This window comes from Rissa tridactyla, chromosome 4, assembly GCF_028500815.1.
Source record: "Rissa tridactyla isolate bRisTri1 chromosome 4, bRisTri1.patW.cur.20221130, whole genome shotgun sequence".
NCBI lineage: Eukaryota > Metazoa > Chordata > Aves > Charadriiformes > Laridae > Rissa > Rissa tridactyla.
In genome coordinates this window covers 28,698,878-28,720,583 of record NC_071469.1, presented here as the reverse complement: position 1 = coordinate 28,720,583, position 21,706 = coordinate 28,698,878, and the positions used below count along the sequence as shown (strand labels likewise).

Below are 21,706 nucleotides of genomic sequence, written 5' to 3'. Positions count from 1 at the left end.
AAGGTGGGAGTTGGAGGGTGATTGGCCAGAGTCTTAGAGGAAAGTAATAGTGGAACAAAGTTTAATTTGTTTTAATTTCTCTGTAGGCAAGCAAATGTACACCTGGGACCACCATGTTCAAGGGACATCAAGAGGAAACGAAAGCCAGCTGCAGCCTCCATGTCCAGCCCAACATCAGGTAATATGTGTGCCAGCATTTCCAGAGTTGTGTCCCTCTTGAGCAAAGTGCTGGTCGCAGTAGTCAAAAATAGCGTTACCTTGGTTTGAAACTAATGAAATGTGCGTGAGAGAGAGTATCATGTGTTTTTGCATAGCATCAAAAGCTGCCTACTAAACAAATCTTTGTTCGTGCAGCTATGGTAAATTAATATAATTTACAGTGCTTCACTGTACAGCGAGTAATAATCTATTTCTTCATAAAGCGTTATTTCCACCGTTCCTAAATTATGCAATACGTGGTAATAAAGAGGTGATAAGTGTACACAGTATGTTCCTTCAGTGTTGATCTGACATTAGCTGGTGGCTCTAGTACCCTTTTAAGGGTGTTTCTAGACACTTTCAGAGGAGCAGAAATCTGGTAATTTTTGTATCACTACTAGGTGAGACCAGCTATTCCCTGAGAGTTGTCTTACCCTTATGGATGAAAACACTCTTTTCTTTTTCTTGCTCTGGGGATGTAGTGATTAAAATGCTGATTTATTTTCATGTGGCATATTTCTGGAAAGTGATTGATTACTCACCAGAATTTCAAAAAGTTTTAATTGGCAGAACACAGAGGGATTTAGGAGACTTCTTTCTGGCCTCTCGCTCTACCCCCTCTTGAAATATTTTGCCTACTGTCAAGCAACCCATGTTCTTCCAACTAGCTTATTAAAAAACTATTGTTGTAATCCAGTAACAAGGCAGTGGATAAACTGATGGGGAAACGTGGTGATGGGAAAACAGTGGGGAAAGCCAAGGGAATTGATGATGAATAGGAGGAATGAAGTTTGGATTTCTTTCTTGGGCTGGTGGATAGACAGTAAAATAATGAAGTAGGGAAGAAAGTTGTGCGAGCTCTCCAGGCCACAGGTCTGGATTACAGACTGTCTGAAAGGTTCTGTATTAAAAAAAAGAAGAGAAAAGAACATTAATAATCTGTTGCTTAGCAAAAGTGTCATCTTTTATTGACTATTTATTTAGGATATTCTTTCCTGACTGTTGAGTAATCCATGCTAGGACATTCAAAATTCTGCAGTGAAAGGGTTAGTAAAATTGTGTATCCGTAGCTACAGAATTTTAGTTCTGGGATCCTAGGTTTTCTTAGTATGAGTGCTAGTGTGTGAGCTTCTATTTCCATGCCTATGTGTTTTAAAATAGGCAAATTGTATAGTAAACACTTTTTGAAGAGTTGAATCTGCCTCTGGAGTGTAACTCAGCACTGGAAAATAGCACAGAGGTTTTTGAAAGATTGTTTTTTGCAGGGGGATGAGGGAGAGAAAATTAAAGTATGTATTACAAAATAAGGGGAGTATAGTTACTGGAATCTGGACAGGATGCTTGTGCAGATCATCAAGAGAAAAGTGCTGCAAGGTCTTTAACGGTCAGAAAAGGTATAGATATTTTCCTTAGACCTTGTTTAGAAATATCCCCATCAAAGTTAACAGCTACGGACAGGGTTTGCTACAAGACTGACATGTGGGAAGAAACTTTTATGATTGGGTAACTGAAGCTGTGTCCTAGCGAACTTTCTACAGCAGTCTCCCAGTTGCAGCTGGAGCACAACATGGGTATGTAACTTGGAAAATTCTGAAATCTGGGTATTATTTCTGGCAAAGGTGATCTGACCTTGGAACTACTAATGCCTAAAGAAATACATAGGGTTACTCTGCAGTAATGAGAATTAACTGAAGACTCTTATGCTTGTTAGACATTGATGAGATAGATTTTTCTCCCTTGCCATGCATCTATTTTCCCCTACATAAATGTCTTATACTGGTGTTCCCCTGTACCTGAGGAGTCCTGTCAGCCTCATTTTTTTCACTACAGAGGCTTTTTATGTTTACGTTGTTTTACTTTTTCTGCAAAAGATGAAGCACAGGTGAATCGGAATGCAGGCCCATGCCTGTCACTGCAGGCACACAGAGTGCTGGATTTCTTCACCTTTAAATAGCTCCTTAGCTGAGTCCAACTGCTCTCGCCTCACTTGTTGACCAGGTCCTGCTTCAGTGATCTCCTTTTTTGCAACCTGAGTGCCCCATGGAGGTGAAGGACACAGCCTGAGCTGGCTCCATCAGTCAGCAGAACAAATGGGCTTGCTCTGCCGAACATCGGGCCATCTCGGATTCCACCTCTTTTATAGAGATGAGTGATGAAGAGGGGCTCGTTCCGCTTTGCCGCTGTATTAATACACATCAGGGGCCAGCTCCCGGCACTAAATCACGCTACTGCATACATCTGTTATCGGACTCCTCACCAGTGTGATGAACAAGACTGCAGATAGAGGCTTCCTCATGTCATTCTTTATAGGATTTTCCTAAAAGAATAAATAGCTCAAATCTCTGCCAACACTCTCCCCTGTCATTGTGATGAATTTAGCTTCTTTCTTAAACATGCAGCTACAAATCTTCTCCTGTCGTCTCACCTCCCACCATCCACAGAAAGTTTTGAGTTGAATTTGGCTGAAATCAGAAGATGCTAATAAAAGGCATATGAGATGTGGATGCTATCTTCCTTCTAGCTGCAGGAATGAGAGAAAGGAGCTAGAGATATGTTTATTTAGGAGCCATGCAAACTAAGCTTATTCTGTGTCTTCTCACGTACTTTTATGAATGTGAGTATTTTATGGATTCTGGTAAAACATATTTTGTCAGAGGCCCTTGTATGAACATCAAAAAACATGCATTACGGTAGCAGAAGTGCCTAGATCTCTATTGTATTGTTATAGCGTTAAACTTCTGGTATTAATTCTGCCCTTTGAGGCTAACTGCCCCAAATACCATAACTGGGATAGCTGTTAAAGAATAGCGTTTTGGCTGTTGAGAGGAACAAAAAACAGGTAGAAAATTCAGAACTCATTTGCACTTCAGGAAATGACTGTTATCAAAATTGAGTTGAGCAAATTTATGCAAATGCTGAGAGAGATTGAAAAGGAAAGTTAGTGCTTTCCATGCTATGCAATTGAGAAGTGTATGAGCTCTAAAGCATGAAGCTTTCACCAGGTAAGAGCAAAAGTCTGGCTGGTGTAGTTTGGCAGTAGAATAAGGAGATCTGGAGGAAGTAAGAGCGGCTGTTCTGGATTAGAGCAGAAGTTCGTCCAACTCTGTGACCAACAGCCAGTGCCTAGGGAGGAAGAAAGTCTGTAGTGATAAAAAGGTCCTTCGAACTTTCGGTGATCAAGACTTAGGGGCTTCAAAAGGCATGGATAATGTCCTTGTGTTTGGTTACTTTCCATTGCAGTGCAATAGATTTGGAATAATGTCCTCAGTAGCACAGTAGAACTTGTCTGAGAAATAATGCATAAAATGTTATTCTCATGGTAGTTATTCTCTGGTTTCAGAGGAATCTGATGAAGACCATCATGCCTGTCTTCTGTTTGTCAGAACAGACCACATGTGTAGATGATTGTGAAATAAATGGTGAACAACTGTCCAGCCTTACATTGATGTTTTTAATGTTTACGTGGTCCAGTCCCCTATATATGTAGCAGTGCACATAGTAACTGGCATCCTATTCAGGTATTACAGTGAGTCTGAGCATCTTGAATACACACCTTGGCATGTATTTACGCTTAGTTTGTGAAAAATAATAATTTCTAAAATGTGCCAGTTAGCAGCCTCTGAAACTGCTTGTCAGAGAACAATCTGATGAGTAGTAGTGATTTGGTGAATTTTCCCTCTCCTATTTCTTGCTAATGCATTCACTCTTTGTCGTGGTGTGATAGTACCCAGCGGCAAGAAGCCTGTTTCAGTCCTTTGCTTTTTTCTTTTTATGAGCAAAGATGGAGAGCCTGAGTAGGGAGGCTGCTAGAAAGGGGCCCATAGTGTAGTATTGTTGGTGATTATTAGTTTAAGGACTTTGACTTACTTTTTGTGTGTGTGTGTCTGTGTGTTTCATATGACCTTCAGGTGGAGGAAGTTGATGGGCTAGAAGTAAATTATGCAATATACTGTTATCAGCTGTGTTGTTGTGGTTGTATGGGAATGACTCACTGTTTTGGATGTACAGAAGCAGAACTGTTGGGGTTCCGGATCTACTGAGCGTGGAACCTCAAGCGCTGAACCAGCTTTTTATTTAAACTTCAAAGCAATCAGTCCTCTAGTTGAGACTTGTTACGGCCTCTTTATCCTTCATCCGCTACAGAGCAGCAGATGCAACTTGTAATAAAAACACGCAAACAACTATTATCTATTGTGAGAATACAATGAAAATGAGATGTGTTTCATACTGAAGCAGTTACTTGTTCAAAAAAATTTTGGTTGTCCCAAAGACTCCTGTGGTAATTACTCTTTTTTATCCTGCCCCATTCTGCTTGTGACAATCAAGTGATTCAGGATACTGAGAATGGGAGTAAACTCTCATATCTCTAGGTTTTTGACAGTCCTGCTGGAAATTTCAGTGACTGTTGGGTTGAGCTATGGATCTGCAAATCTCTCTTGCTAATTATAACCATCCAATTTTGAAGCAGTGGTTGCATTGAAAAAATGAGAATGGATTCCAACCTAGCTTAGCAAGTAGCTTCTTGTTATAATACACTGATTTACTGTATTGGTTATATGTGGAGGTTCATGGTACTGCCTTTACTGGGTAAGGAGGAGATGTATGTTTTCCTCTCTAACTGAGCTTTGCAACCTGAAATTTGCCAAGCCTTCAAAGACTTTGAAAGTCTCAGATACAGGGTTAATTGAGTCTTTGTGAAGAGATCAAGTTATCTTCAATTGAGTGATTATGAATTGATTCAGTTTCAGAATGAGACAGCTAAAGCTCTTGATTTTCCACAGGAACTTTGACTAAGAGAACTAGTTACTGGACTAGGAACTCAGAGTTTTTGAATGTGAGAATCATTAGGGCAAAGGTGTTAATGCTATCAAGAACCCGTATTTCAAAGGAATTTGGTGGGGGAACTTGTAGGAGCTCAGGAAATAACAGGTTTGTATAAGAAATTATATATATGAGGTGTTTGCCATGAACTGACTTGTTCTAACATTTTTTTTTCTATTGCCTTTCCTACTCTTTTCCTCTGTTCCCCCTTTCCTGCAATTTTATATTCCAGCAACTTTATCTGTCCACATGGATGCAGCAGAGTCAGAGCTACCAGCAACACCGTCCCTGAGATCCCAGAACTCTGAGTGGACAGGGAAAACACCAGCAGCCGAGAAAGCCACTATCGCTGCCTCCAGTAACTTTTTTAAAATGCCACCAGAGAAGAGCCCTGGATACAGCTAAAAAGAAGCATTGCAACTGTAAAAGCTTGCTGGATTTTGGAATTGTTTGACTCTGGTGTGTGTCTTCACCAAACATCTTGTTTGGCAGTAGTGATATCTTCAGTATTGGTACGTGATGTGTGCCATTACCCAGACTGATCTGTGTGCCCTGCATACCTAAATCATGTTTGTGAATCTATGTTGAAAAAAAGGTAATCAGTGTTGGGACTGCAGTGGCTTTTAAAAATGTTCTTGCTATTCCTGTATTTATTATGCACTCATCTCTTTCCCTGATGCCAGCTCATATCTGCTGGGTCATGTACAGATTCTTTTGAGTCTTCAGATCTATATTCACCCGCTGGACATGTTGCTTGTTTGTACATTTGGCGTTTTTTGGGTGAAAGTCCCACTGCCGCTTGGGGAGGCAAAAGTCTCCCCCTGTTTTCTTCCAGGCCAGGAGGATTTCTTGGCTGGGGAATGAGGAGGGACTGCAAACAAGTTGAAACATGGTACCTGAATTCTGTATTAGCAGAATGTTTTCAGGCCATGTACTATTGGACTCAAATCATGTTGCTTCTAGCGAAGCAAATACGATGCTTGTCCATTCAGAAATTGCCATTGGCTTACTGGCAGCATGGTCCATTAGACATTTTCCTTCTCCCTTGTTCTGAATGTCTTTAGTCTTGCTTGTGTTTTGCATGTTCTTTCCTAAATCTCCTGCTGGATAAGGATTTGGGAGAACTACTTGGACATTAAACTGCAAGCTGGAGTCCTGGAAAGGAACCTGGGCCCTTGAATGTCCTTGGAATAGAATCATAGAATCTTCATGGTTGGAAAGGACCTTTGAGATCACTGAGTCCAACCAAACAACTTACAATCTCTGCCCCTAGAGCACGCCCTGAAGTGCCACATCTAGACGTTTCTTAAACACCTCTAGGGATGTGGTGACTCAACCACCTCCCTGGGCAGGCTGTTCCAGTGCCTGACCACTCTTTCAGTAAAGTAATTCTTCCTAATATTTAATGTAAATCTCCCCTGCCTCAACTTCAGACCATTTCCTCTGGTCCTGTCATTATTCACCTGGGAGAAGAGGCCAACACCCACCTCTCTCCAGCCTCCTTTCAGGTAGTTGTAGAGGGCAATGAGGTCTCCCCTCAGCCTCTTCTTCTCCAAGCTAAACATGCCCAGCTCCCTCAGCCTCTCCTCATATGACTTGGTCTCCAGACCCCGCACCAGGGGTCTGGAGAGATGGTAGAGGATATACAAAACTTCCATTTCTTGGTATATAAATTAAAAAAATGACTGCTAGCATTTCTAAAGGACACTTGACTTTGAAGTTAACATGCCATTGAACAAAAAAGCCATTTAAAGTATCACCTGAGTTCAGAGCATTCTGGGTATTGATCAGACAACTTCTGTCTCATATTTTCCCTCCCTTCAAAAAAGTATTGTCTGCTATATCTACTGGAGGTGTCTCCACCTACTGATGATTGTACTTTACTCTGCAGCATACACAAAAGAGATTCTGTTCTTTTCATAGCATTTCGACTTGGTCATCTGTTACCTTCTGTGTTGCAGAATATATGGATAGTGATTTACTTCCTCTCTTTTATTGAATTCTTGATCACACTCCACTTACTTTTCTTGAATTACTCTGCCTGGAGCTTATTTTGGGCAATGTTTTTAGAGTATACACCTGCATAGCATGTGTCAGGGAACAGGTGGCCTCATGTCCTAAGTCCTTTAAAAATAGGATATTTTTGTATGCATAGAACTCTTTGCTTTCGTTGCCATGTGGAGCTTTCAGACAGGACCGTTTAAGCTTGTAAAATTCATTTTGAATGGAGAGGTGCAGCTAGCACTCTAAAGTAGATAACAAAATTTGCATGTTTTTAGCACTTTTGCAATGTTCTACTCTACTTTATAAATCAATAGCTGAGGGACAGATTTGATTGTGAGGCTATAAAGCAGTGATTTATATTTAACTCTGAATTAAAATGTTAAATGATCATAACATACACAAAACAGAAATTGAATGACTCACTAAATCATGATCGACAAATACAGTTATACTACAGACACACTGTCCGTGTCTGATCCCCTAATACCTACTTACTCTTGGGGAGAGATCCAAATTGGATTTATATTTCGCAGCCCAAGCAAACTGTCAGATCTGTCATTGTAAATCCCTCTCAAAACCATTTTTTTTTTTTTTGGATGGTGGTGCATTTTAGAACTAATTAGAACAAGGAAAGCCTTTTTACCTTGCTGAAGGAGTACAGAGGTCAGTTTGGATTACGGGACAAGCTGTAAGGGTTACGTGAAGAGAGGAGTGTTCCTGTTTTTAAGTAGTCATTGGATTGTCTTATTTTGTTGTTATTTTGAGCAGTGGTGCTTAAGAGATAGCACAGGAAGTCTCAGCACTCGGGGCCTAATCTAGAACATATAAAGAGAAGGTAAACCTGAAGAGTAGTAGCTTGACTATCTAGTACTCATGAACAAACAGTACACAGTGAAGAGGAAAGGTGGTCACATTCTCCTGACAACTTGCAGATAAATTTTAAGACAGGAAGCGTAGTAACTGGACTTGCAAGCTGTTTCAGTGACAGGGATTGTTTTCCTAAAAAAAGTGTTTGTGCAGCTGAGTGTTTTTCATCTCATGAAGAATCCTCCACAGCCTCTCTTGGTTTGAATCGCAGGTTCCCAGGTTGCCCAGGGAAGTTGTCAATGCCCCATCCCTGGAGGTGTTCAAGGCCAGGCTGGATGAGGCTTTGAGCAGCCTGGTCTAGTGGGACATGTTCCTGTCCATGGCAGGGGGGTTGCAACTAGATGATCTTTAAGGTCCCTTCCAACCCGAACCTTTCGGTGATGCTGTGTGGTTCTGTGAATCTGTTCAACAGACTTACTCAGATTACTGATTGTTCAGCTAAAATTTTTAATTTTGGCCTTTGTGTTCCCCTTTTTAAAACCAGCTCTGATATATCTTGCTCCATTGTGAGTATTGTTCAGAGTAGTTCTGTTTCTGCTGTGGTGTCAGGATGGTCTTAAAACTTTCACAAGAGAGGTGTTTGAGGTGTTAGGGAACCAAGAGCCTTCATTATGCTCATTGCAGGGGGCGATTGCCAGACTTCATGTGATTTTTCTTGGGGGACGGGGAAGGATAATTTATCAGATTTTCCTATTGAGGTCAGTAGCACAGTTCATCTGGTTAAGCCCTTACTTAGGTTGTAAGCTCCTAGGAGGTCTTCCTTGCCTTTTAGAGGATGAATATACCTGTGGGAGTACTGAAGAGTAACTGTAGCAGGCCTCGTATGGTTTACCGTGGCAGGCCTTTGGTAAGCCATACTTCCTGCCACACAACTTTCTGGAAATGCCAAGAGACTCAAGTTCTTGCAGCTGCCCTGTCTTTCTTATTTCTAGGTTAGAATCCATTTGCAGGTCAGTTAGGCTCTCAACCGAATTTCATTCTCCTGAGGTGGTAGACAACATAAATGAATCATATATCTTGTTACTTCAGGGTATTTATCAAAATCTATCTTCAAACTTCAATTGCTTGATACAGATTTGACTGTCTGCAGCATTCTTAGATGAATAAGCTAGCTGCATTGTTTTGTCTTTTTTTTCTCTAAGGCAGAGTCCTTATAACTTACACTGTACCCACACAGTACTCGCAGTGAAGGACACAGTCCTTCAGATGTGGATTGCTTCAGTAGAAAGGAATAATAATGTGCCTTGATTTGGTAGCTGTGCTTCTACTAAGGTGGTCCAGTATGTGATTACTGCTTCAAAGTTACACAGCTCACTCATATTTTACTTCTTGCGCACCAGGACTCCCCACCAGGTTTACCTTCTCTCTTTGTCCTTATGTGAGACTTCAATTTCCCAGACATAATCGGGAATACCTCACTGCTGTGACAAGCAAGTCTGGGAAATTCCTGAAGTATGTTGAAGATAATTTCTTGTCACCAGTACTCAGTGAGCTAACTAGGGAAGATGCCCTCCTAGACCTGTTATTTGTGAATAGAGAAGGACTTGTGAGAGACGTGGTGGTAGGTGGCTGTCTTGGCCACAGGGATCACATTGAACTTGATTGAGTTGAAAATTTTTGATGCAATGAGAAAAATGGTCAGCAGAGTTGCTACCCTGGATTAAAAGAGAGCTAACTTTTAGCTCAGCGAGTTAATTAGCAGTGTCCCCTGGGAATTGCTTTTGAGGGCTTAGGGGTCCATGAGTGCTGGTCAGTTTTTAAGAACCACCTTTTAACAGCACAAGAGCAGGCAATCCCTTTGTGTTGACAGTGAAGCAAGTGGCACAGAAGACCAGTTTGGCTGAACAGGGAACTCCTCTTGGAAATCAAGAGGAAAAAGAAATTGTATGATCTCTGGAAGCAAGGTCAGGCTTCGCAGGAACATTACAGAGCTGTGGTTCACATATGCAGGGAGAAGACATGAAAGGCCAAAGCTTAATTAGAGTTCCAACTGGCTGGTGTTGTGTCAGACAACAACAAAGGCTTTTTGAAGTACATAGTAGCAAGAGGATGTCTAAGGAAAACATTGGACCGGTACTTGTTGAAGAGGTCACCTGACAAATCGGGATGAAGAAAAAGTAGAGCCATTCAATGCTTTTTTTTGCCTCAGTCTCTAATAATACTGACAGACCTTGGGCTGCCCAGTCCTCTGAATTGGAGGACCATGACTACAGGAACAGTGACTTTCGATTTGTGGACACTGAAATTGTAAGTTGAATGTTCATGAGGCTGGATGGGATTCATCCTAGCGCACTGAAGCAGCTAGTGGATGTTACAGCAGGATCCCTCTCGGTCATCTACGAAAGGTCTTGAGAGTCTGGGGAGGTCCCGGCTGACTGGAAGCTAGCCAGTGTTATTCCAGTTTACAAGAAGGGCATGAGGGAAGACCCAAGAAACTACAGACTTGTTAGTCTAACCTCAGTACCTGGCAAAATTATGGAGAAGATCATACTGGATGCTGTTGAAAGGCATTTAAAGGATGATGCAATCATCAGGCACAATCAACATGGGTTCACAAAGGGAAAGTCCTGTTTAACTAATTTGATATCCTTCGATGATAAGGTCACCTACTTAGGGGATGAAGGGTGCATGTAGTTTTTCTGGATTTTAGTAAGGCTTTTGATACTGTCCTTCACAGCATCCTTCTGGACAAGTTATCCAACTGTGAGATGAGCAGGTACACAGTGTGCTGGCTGAAGAACTGGCTGAATGGGAGTGCTCCAGGGGTTGTAGTGAATGTGGCTACGTCTGGCTGGCAACTGGTCATCAGCAGTGTTCCTCAGGGTTCAATTCTAGGGACAGTACCGTTGAATGTTTTTATCAATGATTTGGATGCAAGAGTTGAATGCACCATTAGCAAGTTTGCCAGTGATACTGAACTGGGAGGTGCTGTTGACCCTCTCAAGGGACAAGAGGCCTTGCAGAGGGATCTAGATAGACTGGAGCACTGGACTATGATTAATAGGACGAAATTTAAAAAGAACAAATGCCGGATTCTGCACCTGGGATGGGGTAATACTGGACACAAGTATAAATTGTGAGAGGAGTGGCTGGAGATCAGCCCTGCAGAAAGGGATCTGGGGGTGCTGGTCGACAGCAGGCTCGCTCTGAGTCAGCAGTGTGCCCTGGCAGCCAAAAGGGCAAACCGCATCCTGGGGTGCATCAAACACAGTACAACCAGCCAGTCAAAAGAGGCGATTATCTCGCTGTATTTAGTGTTGGTGCAGCCTCACCTTCACTACTGTGTGCAGTTCTGGGCCCCACAACTTAGAAAGGATGTTAAAATACTTGAACGTGTCTAGAGGAGGGCAACAAAGCTGGTGAAAGGGCTGGAAAGAATGTCCTATGGGGAGTGGCTAAGGAGTCTGGGTTTGTCTAGTTTGGAGAAGAGGAGGCTGAGGGGTGACCTCATTGCGCTCTACAGCTTTCTGAGAAGAGGAAGTGGAGAGGGAAGTGCTGATAATTTCTTCCTGGTATCCAGTGACATGATGCATGGGAAAGGTTCAAAGCTGTGCCAGGGGAGGTTAAGACCTGACATTAAGAAACACTTCTATACAGAGAGAGTGGTCAAACACTGAAGTGGGCTTACGGAGAGGTGGTTGATGCCCCAAACCTGTCAGGGTTTAAGAGCCATTTGGACGACACCCTTAATAATATATTTTAATATTTGGTCAGCCCTGAAGTAGTCAGGCTGCTGGACTAGATGATCATTGTAGGTCCCTTCCAACTGAACTACTCTACTCTACTCTACTCTACTCTACTCTACTCTACTCTACTCTACTCTACTCTACTCTACTCTACTCTATTCATTAACTTCATGAATTTTCTGTCTTTTCATTCCTCCAGTCTGTCAGGGTCCTTATGAGTGGTACCGCCACCCTCCAGCATATCAGTAGCTCCCCTCCCCAACATGCTGTTATTTCTGATCTTGTCGAGAGTGTGTTCTGTCTCTTCCCACCAGATCACTAATGATCACTGAACAGTATTGATCCCAGTATTGTCTTCTGAGGCATGCTTTTCATAATTGGTCATCACACAGATTTCAAACCACTGATCACTATTCTTTGAGCCTGACAGTTCAGCCAGTTTCTCACTGACCTTTCTTACTGGATGGCATCAAGTCCGTAGTTCCCCCATTTGGTTACAAGGATACTATGAGAGACCTCATCAAAAGGCTTACTGAAGTCAACGTAAACAGCATCCACTGCCCTCTGCACATCCACAGGGCCTGTCGTGTCGTCATAGAAGGCAGTCAGGTTCATAGGCATGATTTTCCCTCATTTAATCTGGCTGCCTGTTCCTAGTCACCTTGTCCTTAGGGTGCCTGGAAATGGCTTCCAGAACATGCTGCATATAAGGCTATAAGGGAACGAGGTAGGGCTGACTAGCCTGTCATTCCCCAGATCCTCCTTCCTGCCTTTTATGAAAGCTGAGATGATACGTACCCCTTTCCGTCACTGGGGACCTCATGCAATTGCCACAATTTTTCATGGATGACAGAGACCAGTCTTAAAATGACATATTTTTGCAAACAGGGCTTTATTTATGTACAGGAAAAAGATAGGCATTCAGTGAAAGCGAAATCAAGAGCTGGGAGGAGTACACTTACTAGTTGTTCTTTGCACATTTCCAGTAGTTCCAGTGAGCTGTAGTGAGGCTTAACGCCCAGTTTGGCAGGTACTGGAGAAGCACGACTTAAAAGAATGTAGTTTCTGGCCTGATGGATTTATGAACTTAAAGTAAGGTACAGTAAAGAGCGAAGAAGGCAACAAAACCGTAGATGGAGAGAAACTCGTAAGAGGCTGGGACTAGTGCTACTGAATGATAGATTAGCTTCATGATTGTGGTATGCAGAGGTGTTTCTTGCCAGCATTCCTGAATAACGACATTGAGATGGTTAGTGCTGTCCTTTGAACTGTAGAAGCTCATGCTGTTCCTTTGTGGATGCTGCAGAGACCTGCTCCTTGGGCAGAGGGGACAAGAAGGGTGATTGAGTGCCTGTTATTGTAACCCCTTCTGCACTGAAGAAAGAAGATGCTACAAAAAATGATGTGTGTGCCTGGATATTGAAAAGGAATTATGTAAAGTGGATAAGAACTGTGCTTTGGTTTCATAAGCAACAGTTTTGTAACCGGAGAACATTTCAGTGATGCAAAAGTAAAGGACACTACCAGTTATCTTCAGAAATAGTTTTAGGAGACTATCAAAGGAGGACAAACTTCTGTTCTCATTGTGATACTGTATTATTTTTTCTTTGTCCCTTGCATTCTGTTCCAGTTCGTGTTTTGTGCTTGAGACATCCTGCTTTTGTACCATCAAGTACGGGAAAAATACTTTACAGCAATGCTTCTTAAGGGATAAAGCATAAGGGGCCCCTTGCTACACGGAAGGCATGACAAGATTATCTTAGGCCATTAACTTTTACCCAGTACAAGGATTGAACTCAGCATAGAGAACATAATGTCTTGATTATACCAAAGCGCCTCATTCTTAAGAAAGTAAACTGTGGCATGGGCAAGTGCAGGGAGACTAAACCGTCACCAGCACTTGGAGACGGGTGAATGGCTGGCCCTCAATCAGGTGACATACAGACGTAGGTTGTGGAGAGAGAGGGAACCTTCAACATCCTTCTAAACTTTAACAGGGTAAAATGCCTTCCCGACTAGAAACCTGGCTGTTAGTGTGACTCCAGTGAGTTGATAACGATGTGTTAACTGGCATACCGAAAAGAGAATTCTTGTACCAACTCAAAGAATTGAGTTTCCACCATAAAATGGTGGAAAAAAAACTCAAAGAATTTCCACCATAAAAGTGGAAAATGGACCGGCACAGCCTGTTATATCAAAGAAAGATGCAAAATATATACATAGCTGCAGACAGTAATCAGAAAAAGCATTGCTGAGCCCTGCATGTATGACCTAGGGTATTCATTGTCTTAAAGCAGAGCTGCCAGTATTAGGATGATCAGGGTTTTGCAAAGCTGCCCTCTTTTCCTTGTAACCTCTGAAGGAAATGGGATGTACAGCCTAAGAAAGGCTGCACTGGGTCAGACCAAAGGTCTGTCTCTCACAGCAGCCAGGTCTGGATGCCTAGAGGTTACTGTAAGGATTTCCTTTTAAGTTCTCTTAGCTCAGTGTCCTGTCGCAAAAAGATTTTACAAAATCTTTCTTCGAGGCTGGAGAAGACTTTTGCGACGCTTTGGCTATAGTATTTATCCTGCGACTGGATTTAATTATATTTTTAGAAGAACATGTAATCTGACTTTAAAAACATCAAGTAAGGATTAGCTCATCTTTCTTGGTAATCAGTTTTCTTGTTAATTGTCCTCTTTATAAGGAAATTGCGTCTTCTCTTGTAATAGTTTTTTCCTAATATCAGCATCCTGACATTGTTTCTTGCTATGCTTTTTTTTCAGCAGGGTTGAAAAGTCCTATTCTTCCTTTACAATTAGGCTTCTTTGTCATGTATAACTACCTATACTCAGTCAACAAGTCCTATGTAATACACTAACCCATATAAGTCATTTTTCATAAGCTTCACACTAAAAACTTGTAATTTAACCTTTAACTATGCTCCATGCAAATCCCCAGTATTTCATATCCATCTGCATTCAGTTCTGGTGTCTACCCTTATTCTTTACGGAAGGAGGAACACTTGCTTCCCTGTTGCTATTCAGGCTTCATCTACTCACATATCCAAACATCATGGTAGCCCTTGCTGCCCAAACACTGCTGTAATGCTACAATAAAAGTGATATGCAGGCAGTTAACTTTAAAGTTCTTACCACTGCGTTTCAATGCATAAGATCCTAGATGGTAAGAATAATGTTAATTTTTTTTTAATTCCAAAATGTATGGCATTTCCTTTAGCGGTATTACAGTGCAATTCTTTACTGATGGTTTTTATAATTTGGAATACTTAAGAGCTGAGTCTGTTTAGTTTGATCAGGAGAGGATCAGAGGTGTCTTGCTTGTGTGGTAGAAAGTCCTTTATGGAAATGGAAATACTAGGTAATAAAGTGTCTCTTGTCTTGTGCAGATGGGCATAAAGATGAACTTGAAGCTAAAGCCAAATCAATTCAATTTAGAAATAGAGCGTGAGCTTTTAACAGTGAGGACAGATTAACCATCAGAACAAAGTACCGTGGGAAGCAGTGGCTTCTATGTATCTTCAGACTTCAATTTGAAGACAGTAGCTTTATGGAAGGAATGTTGTAGCTAAATATAAGCCATTGAAATAAATACAGAGGCTTCTAAAAGACATTGAATGGTCAATTTTATAGTGAAGGTCAGTCTACATGAAATGATAGTTGCTTCTGGTTTAGAACAGAAGACTTTTTGTGATACAGTATAGAGATCTGTTGAAAAATGGGAAGAGTTTTGGCAAACATAGGGAATAGTCATGGTGATGGAACTTTTATGGTATTACCAAAAGATTGTAATGAAATTGCATGGGAAGGTGACGTGAGAAAAGATTCATCTGTGCCAAATGAAATGAAGCAGCATTTCTGCATGTGAGTTTATTTGTGAGTAGTATAATGACATACGAACATGCAGTCTTCAGAACCTATATTATCACTCAGTTGAAGAGCATCCTCGGTGAGGATTCCCCCTTTCTTGCTCTACTGGCAGCGAGAATTCTTCTGTCTTGAGGTATTGTTCCCTGTGGACGTGCTCAGCTTCAGCAGCTCTGTCTCAGTTCTTTGGCTCGGTTGTGTGAACTGCCTGCGCATTGCACTGAAATCAGAAACAAATGAGGGAGAGCATCAGTTGGCTTATTACCTTGATAGGATACTTGCCAAAAGAGTATGCAATATCTTTCTTAATCACTATAGCAGCTGTTGCTGCTTTTCTCTCTCATGGCATATAAGGAAGATGCCTCCTTGTAGGAGTGCCCTTTTCGTAGCCTGTAGCCTTCGCTATCACACCGAAGAATTTCTCCAAGTGGAAGAGCTCTTCTGCACTCACCTGAGAGGAGATGGCGTGACTGAAGGATGCAATTTTCTGGTAGTGTGTTCTCTAACATTAGGGAGCAATGACTTCTTCAGCTTTTTCAGCTTTCAAATACATTACGCTGTACCTTTGTTTCAAAATGAATGTAAAATTCTAGTGATGGAATAGTGCCACATTTGAATTGTTGCTTCAGGCCTCAAGTCCTGGACATAGTTTTAATGTCCCATGCTAGCATTTGGTTTTGTTGCCCAGGCTGGTGTATTTGAGACCTCATTGCTGGAAGCTCTTCTGGGAGTGCTGTGAACTGGGACTGGTCTGGCCTGACCAGAGCCCTTGGGTGCTGCTGAAGCCATTGAATTTTCCTTCAAGTTTGGCAACGCCAGACAGTTAGCCAAAGCTGCCATCAGTTCCATTCTAGTTTTCTCCTCCTGTCCCAGAGGGTTTACCTAGAGATAGTTCACAAACAGGTCTACTCAAAATCTTTTGAGACATGCATCGTACGTGTCCCAAATGTTTTATGTGGTCATAAGATTTAACTGTTTGATAGGGATTGTACTCTGGGTTCCTAGGACTCTATTTTGGGGGTAACGTGTAAATAAGGAAGATTCTCGCTTGTATTTCTCTGTCTTAAACATGATGTGTATTCTCTGAATGAGGCTCTTGCAGGATCTTTGTTCTGATTTTAGAAACTGGAAATAAATCAATATATGAAAGAAGCGTTTTATCTGATATAAAGTGAACTGAGTTGAGAGTGGGAGAAGAGAGGCTTCACTGACATCTAACTAGATTTACAGTATTGGAATGTCCATTAATCTGCATGCTTCCTTGACTGTTTCCTTAAATATAAACTGTAACCTGAAGGTCTATAGGGAGTTACTATGCTTTTTTTCCTTTGAATTGCAAACTTGAGTGAAGGATTTGAGGTAATTTATCATGTCCATTCTTTGGTTTTTTGTAATGATTTTGTTTATTTCCCAGTTTGTCATGACGTTGTCTCTAGACAAGTGAGATGCTCCCTGTTTGGAATTTGAAACAATTCCAGAGTTTCTTAAGTAGCCTTTCACTTCCAAGTCACTGCTTCAGATCTGGCCAGTCCCAAAAGGGATTTAATGTAAACGAGCAGGTCAGTCTCAATTGTTTAATGGATATCTATTCGTTGGGCCGACGCTGACATCCTTTTAAGATAGATTGGCATCATTCTTTTTTACCATGATAGCAGTGGCTGCAAAGATCAAATGAGCAGTGGACTTTGAATTTTATTTTACATATATTTGTGTCCCAGTATTGATAGCTATGCGCTCTTGTGGAAGGAGCAAAACAGGACTCCCTCTACATTAACTATTCCAAGGAATAAATTGTAAAAAATTAGTTCCCAAGTTGTTTGAATGCTTTCAAACAAAAAGATCAAGATCCTCTGGAAATTGCTTCAAGTTCTCAACACTATATTGGGGGGAGCAATTTTTAAAAGTGATGATTTTCCTCTCTCATCTGCAGGCTGCACCTGTGAGAACTGGGAAGTGTTCCTGGTGAAATGCACTGATTTTTGTTGGGAGGAAGGAGAAAAGATCTCTTAACAATAGATTCTTTTATGGGAATTGCTCAGATTTGGCAAATGTGACCAACTATGGCTAACAGTCAAAAACGTCAGATATCTGAAAATCATGACCTGATTCAGTCTTCCACCTGCTTGCATTTATTTTTTTTTCCCTGAGGAATGAAGCATTTCATTTCATAATCGGAAGCATTTCTATATATATAAAAAAAAAAAAGCTGAATGGTTCTAGTTCGCACATCCTTAATTTTACACTCAAGGGCTGAGAATTTTCTCAGTTCAGGTTGAATAGCTGGTGGCAAACTCTGTAACAGGACTGACTGTGGTGGCTTTTACCTATTTTGATGTTTTTCAGACCATGCTTTCTTCATACTTTTCCAGCTCAGAGAATCAACTGAAACTACAAATGAGTACAAGTAGACTTGCTGCCTACTGATGGAGGATTTCTTACATCTAAATAAAGGGTATTTCAGATCTGGGGGTACAAGATTTGTTCTGTATGGAAGTAAAGCAGATACTTGATAGTATTTTTTAATGAAACATAGTATAGAGTTTCAAAATGCTAAATTACATTAATTTTATTCATCTCTAGTGGGGGAGCAACATGGAGGTATCTAAAGATAAGAACAAGAGCAGATCTTAGACAGGAGTTGGTGCCATTAGGCAGATGAAACACATTGATTTTGTAAAACGCATTTTTAAAATTGCACATAGTTGGAGAAATCTTACTTTGGGAAGTGTCATTGCTTCTTCCTCACAGACTGCCTGCAGGGGCAGTAATGGCAAACCGGTGGTTCTGCTGAAGTAATGCCAGCATTGACACTGATGTTTTTCTAGCAATTTTGACACCAGCCTCCTGAGAGTTTCACCAAGATTGCCTTAGGACTTTTCTTCATCCTGCTTCACCACATAATTTGCAACTGCTTGGACTCACCCAGCACCCCACCATGGGGAAACGTGCGTTCGCGTTTTGAGAAAGCCAGAAGTGAAGACACTATTAATGCGGAGCGTTGTACCGTGAGTGAAAGGAGTCCTGTGTTTTCTTTACTGGCTGTCCAGTGTCACCAAGAAAGGAGCCTATAGAAACAAGAGCAGCAAGTGGGGGGGCTTTTGTGGGCCTTTTATCCCTTGCTAGTCCTTTCAGGTACTTTTATCAGGTATTTTTGTGAACCTTTAATGCCTTGCTGGTACCTTTCAGAGACAGCAAGGAGTGGGAATGAGGGGTGCAGGGTCTGATTTCCAGGAGGGGAGAGAAGGGACCATGAGGTGCAGCCATTGCCCTGCACTCAAGCAGTGCAGAGGCTACTACTGGGCTACTCTGGGGCAGGTGGCATTTCCCACCCTCCTGACCACATTGGTAGGCTGCGTGACTCTAAGCCACAGGTTTCCTGTGTTTACGTATTTATTTAGACCTTTAAACAAGTACCTTCTTTAACAAACTCCACCCCTTTCACCCCCAATCAAAAAAGAAAACAAACCAGAAAATTTGTGCTCCCATGACAAACAAGGCTACAATTCACGTGGCCAGTGTTGCTGTGATCAGTGGCCTTCTGCACGCGCAGTACAATGCAGGTAAGCAGTTACGTGATTTGTTGTTGGGTTCGAGGGTTCGTGTGTCCTGTCTCGTCTCCCCCCTCTCTTCACATTAGGTTCCTGCCTCAGTCAGTGTAGGAGGGTTGAGGTTCTCTGAATGTACAGCGGCTTGGGTTTGTTTTTTTCTTTTCCCCTTATTTAGACTGACTTCAAGTTTTATTTACTGCACAGCATCCAGACTCCACTCTGAAGCGGGAAGAAGTAATTTCCTTGTTGGTGTCTTCAGGGTACCTCCTGCTATGGCAGCTTAGAATGTTAATGAATTTATTTATGTGCTGAGAATTTGGATGTTATTGTCCCCCTTATTTTATAGATGGGGAGTTTAAGCCAGAATGAATGAAGCAAAAACTAGGAGTTATCTGTGAATCTGGGGGGCCGGAGATGAGATAGCTGGGTACTGGCAATTTGCAGTGGCTTACTTTGTAGCCTTTTGTAGGTTCAAAGCCCATTTCCTACGAAGTTCCGTAGCAGCTATGAGTGCTCAGAGTCTCTGCAATTCCAGCCACAATTACTCGGGAGGTGAGGAGCACCAGTCCTCATTGCTGAAGTCTCTGGCTTCTCAGATATCAGAGAGGTGGAAAAGGCAGGCATCTTTCCAGCGCTGGTGGTCAATTGCTTTCATTGCAAGAACTTTGCCTTGCCCTGCTTTGTCTTTTCTGTCTTTAACAGCAAATGAGTCAGACCCAATTTCCTTCAGTTCTCAGCCCTCCTCTTTCCAGAGGTGTGTGATCTGTGCTTCGTATGAAGCTGGAGTCTCATAGAAAATAAACTGTGTGATCATTTAATTTGGTGTTCTTGTAACGTGTATACACAGAAGGACAAATTAGGGTGGCAGTTCATTTCTTCACTTTTGACTATTTTTATCTGTAACTAGATGTATGTGTGTGTGTATATGTATATATAGATAGATAGATTTTATTTATTTTTTGAGCTAGGAATTTTTGGTATGTATTCATTTTGTATTGGGGTTTCCTTATACGGTATTTTAGCTTCCCAAAATATGCTTTGTTTCTGGAAATGTCTATGATTCATGCACTTCAAAAGAATTAAAAGTGGAAGAGCAGCCCAAAGGCATAGTATCACAGATGATCTGCTGTGAAGTATCTTGTCTACTACAACTTGAGAAAGCAATAGGTAGGTCAAAATTTGCTTTTGAGCAGTTAACGCTTTATATGCTTTTACCTGAATGTCATAGGACCATATGACTATTGACTTATGCCTTGCACTGATATTTCAAGTGTTGTCCTCTGATTCTCTTCCTTAAACTCCAAAGTAATGACTGTCCAGTGCAGAAAACCTGGCTGTTATTTAACAAATGATAGGCTGCCTGTTAATGCCCATTCAGCAGAGTGTTAAAATATCAGAAATCTTTGTGTATATTTTGGGAAGAATGCCCTTGGGTCAGAGACCCTCTTTGGAACCAGAATCAATCATCTGACTAAGCTGTATCAGAAAGAAGGGGAAAGGTACAAATAAAGAATGGTACTAACTTTTGTCTTTATTATCCTATGTTTTGTTCTGTTCTCTCCATTCACTCTCAGGTCTAGATCTTCTAGAGAAATTAGTGCATTAAAAAAAAAAAACAAAAAACAAACAAACAAAAAAACCCCAAAAACCAAACAACAACAAAGCAACGAAAAACCTCCCTCTCCAAGTTTTTGTGGGATTCTTGTGTCAAATGCGGGTTGGCAGGCTCCGTTTGCAGCTGAATACCCGATTTCTGATGTAAACAGATGCCATTAACCTGAAAGATGAAAATCAGAATGTTTGCATTTCTATGAATGCCATCTTGAGATTGGGCAGGTAGCTGCGGTTGTGGTGTCCTTATCCTTGCAATAAAGTATTGTGGACCACATCATTCCTTGCTCACATATTGCACCTTTACACCTGTGCTAAATGGGCATTTTCTGAGTAAAGTGCGTTGTTTGCTTAACAGAAGCACAGAAGATGACACACGATATGTTGCTGTACTCCTTTTCTCTCTGATAATTGCTGTGGGTAAAGTGATGATAGTGCACTACCATGTGACTCAGAAACAACTTTGCTGAAAACCACAAATTTCTTTTGGGTCAGCTACATCCCACCTGTATGTGTACTTAAACGTAACTGTGTGTTTGTTCCTGGGAAGGACCCAAATGCTTGTCACAAAAGCTGGCAGCTAGCAGCACCAGGACTGGTGTATTCAGAATGTGACTACTCTCTGTCATTCTGCAAGTACCTTGAGTGTTTAGGATATGCATGAGTACAACTTCTACTGCTTGTCACTGAACTACTGCTGGTAATTGACAATTGGAATACAGTGTTCCCTGGTGAGTTTGTCTGTCATGGAGCTCAAGAGGTTAATATGTAGTTATGTGATGATACTATAATTTTATATGCATCTGCAGATACTGGTAATAGACATTAAAGTGGGCATTTACATCCTTATTATGGGTCAGTACTTGATGTCATAATAAAAAAGTCACATCAGAAAAGTACAGGATAAAAATCTGATTATGCACCTTTTGGAGTGTAAATGGCTTTAAAATTCAAATTGTCACCTGATGGGAGGATCTGGAAGAGTCGGAACAAGGGCAAAGGGGCAAAGCTGTGAGACACAAGGGGCAGGATAAAGGAGGAAAGAGAGACAGGCTGGACTAGGCCTTTGCTTGGGCAGTTTATATCCATATGAATGCTCTAC

General features: G+C 41.5%; 1 protein-coding gene across 13 annotated transcripts in view; it reads left to right on the top strand.

The window, feature by feature from the left end:
* Nucleotides 1-21,453, top strand: part of GPATCH2L (G-patch domain containing 2 like) — a 48,040-nt gene extending 26,587 nt beyond the window's left edge. For 5 of the 13 annotated variants that reach the window (XM_054200858.1, XM_054200857.1, XM_054200855.1 and 2 more), the window contains 3 exons: nt 87-178; nt 5,252-5,531; nt 17,789-21,453. In XM_054200858.1, coding sequence (XP_054056833.1) covers nt 87-178; nt 5,252-5,327 — 168 coding nt within the window. In that variant the 3' untranslated portion in view covers nt 5,328-5,531; nt 17,789-21,453. Of the gene's footprint in view, nt 1-86; nt 179-5,251; nt 5,532-17,375 lie in introns of those variants that run through there. The other 8 variants (XM_054200853.1, XM_054200849.1, XM_054200861.1 and 5 more) reach the window with 6 other exon arrangements.
* The last annotated feature ends 253 nt before the right edge of the window (nt 21,454-21,706 follow it).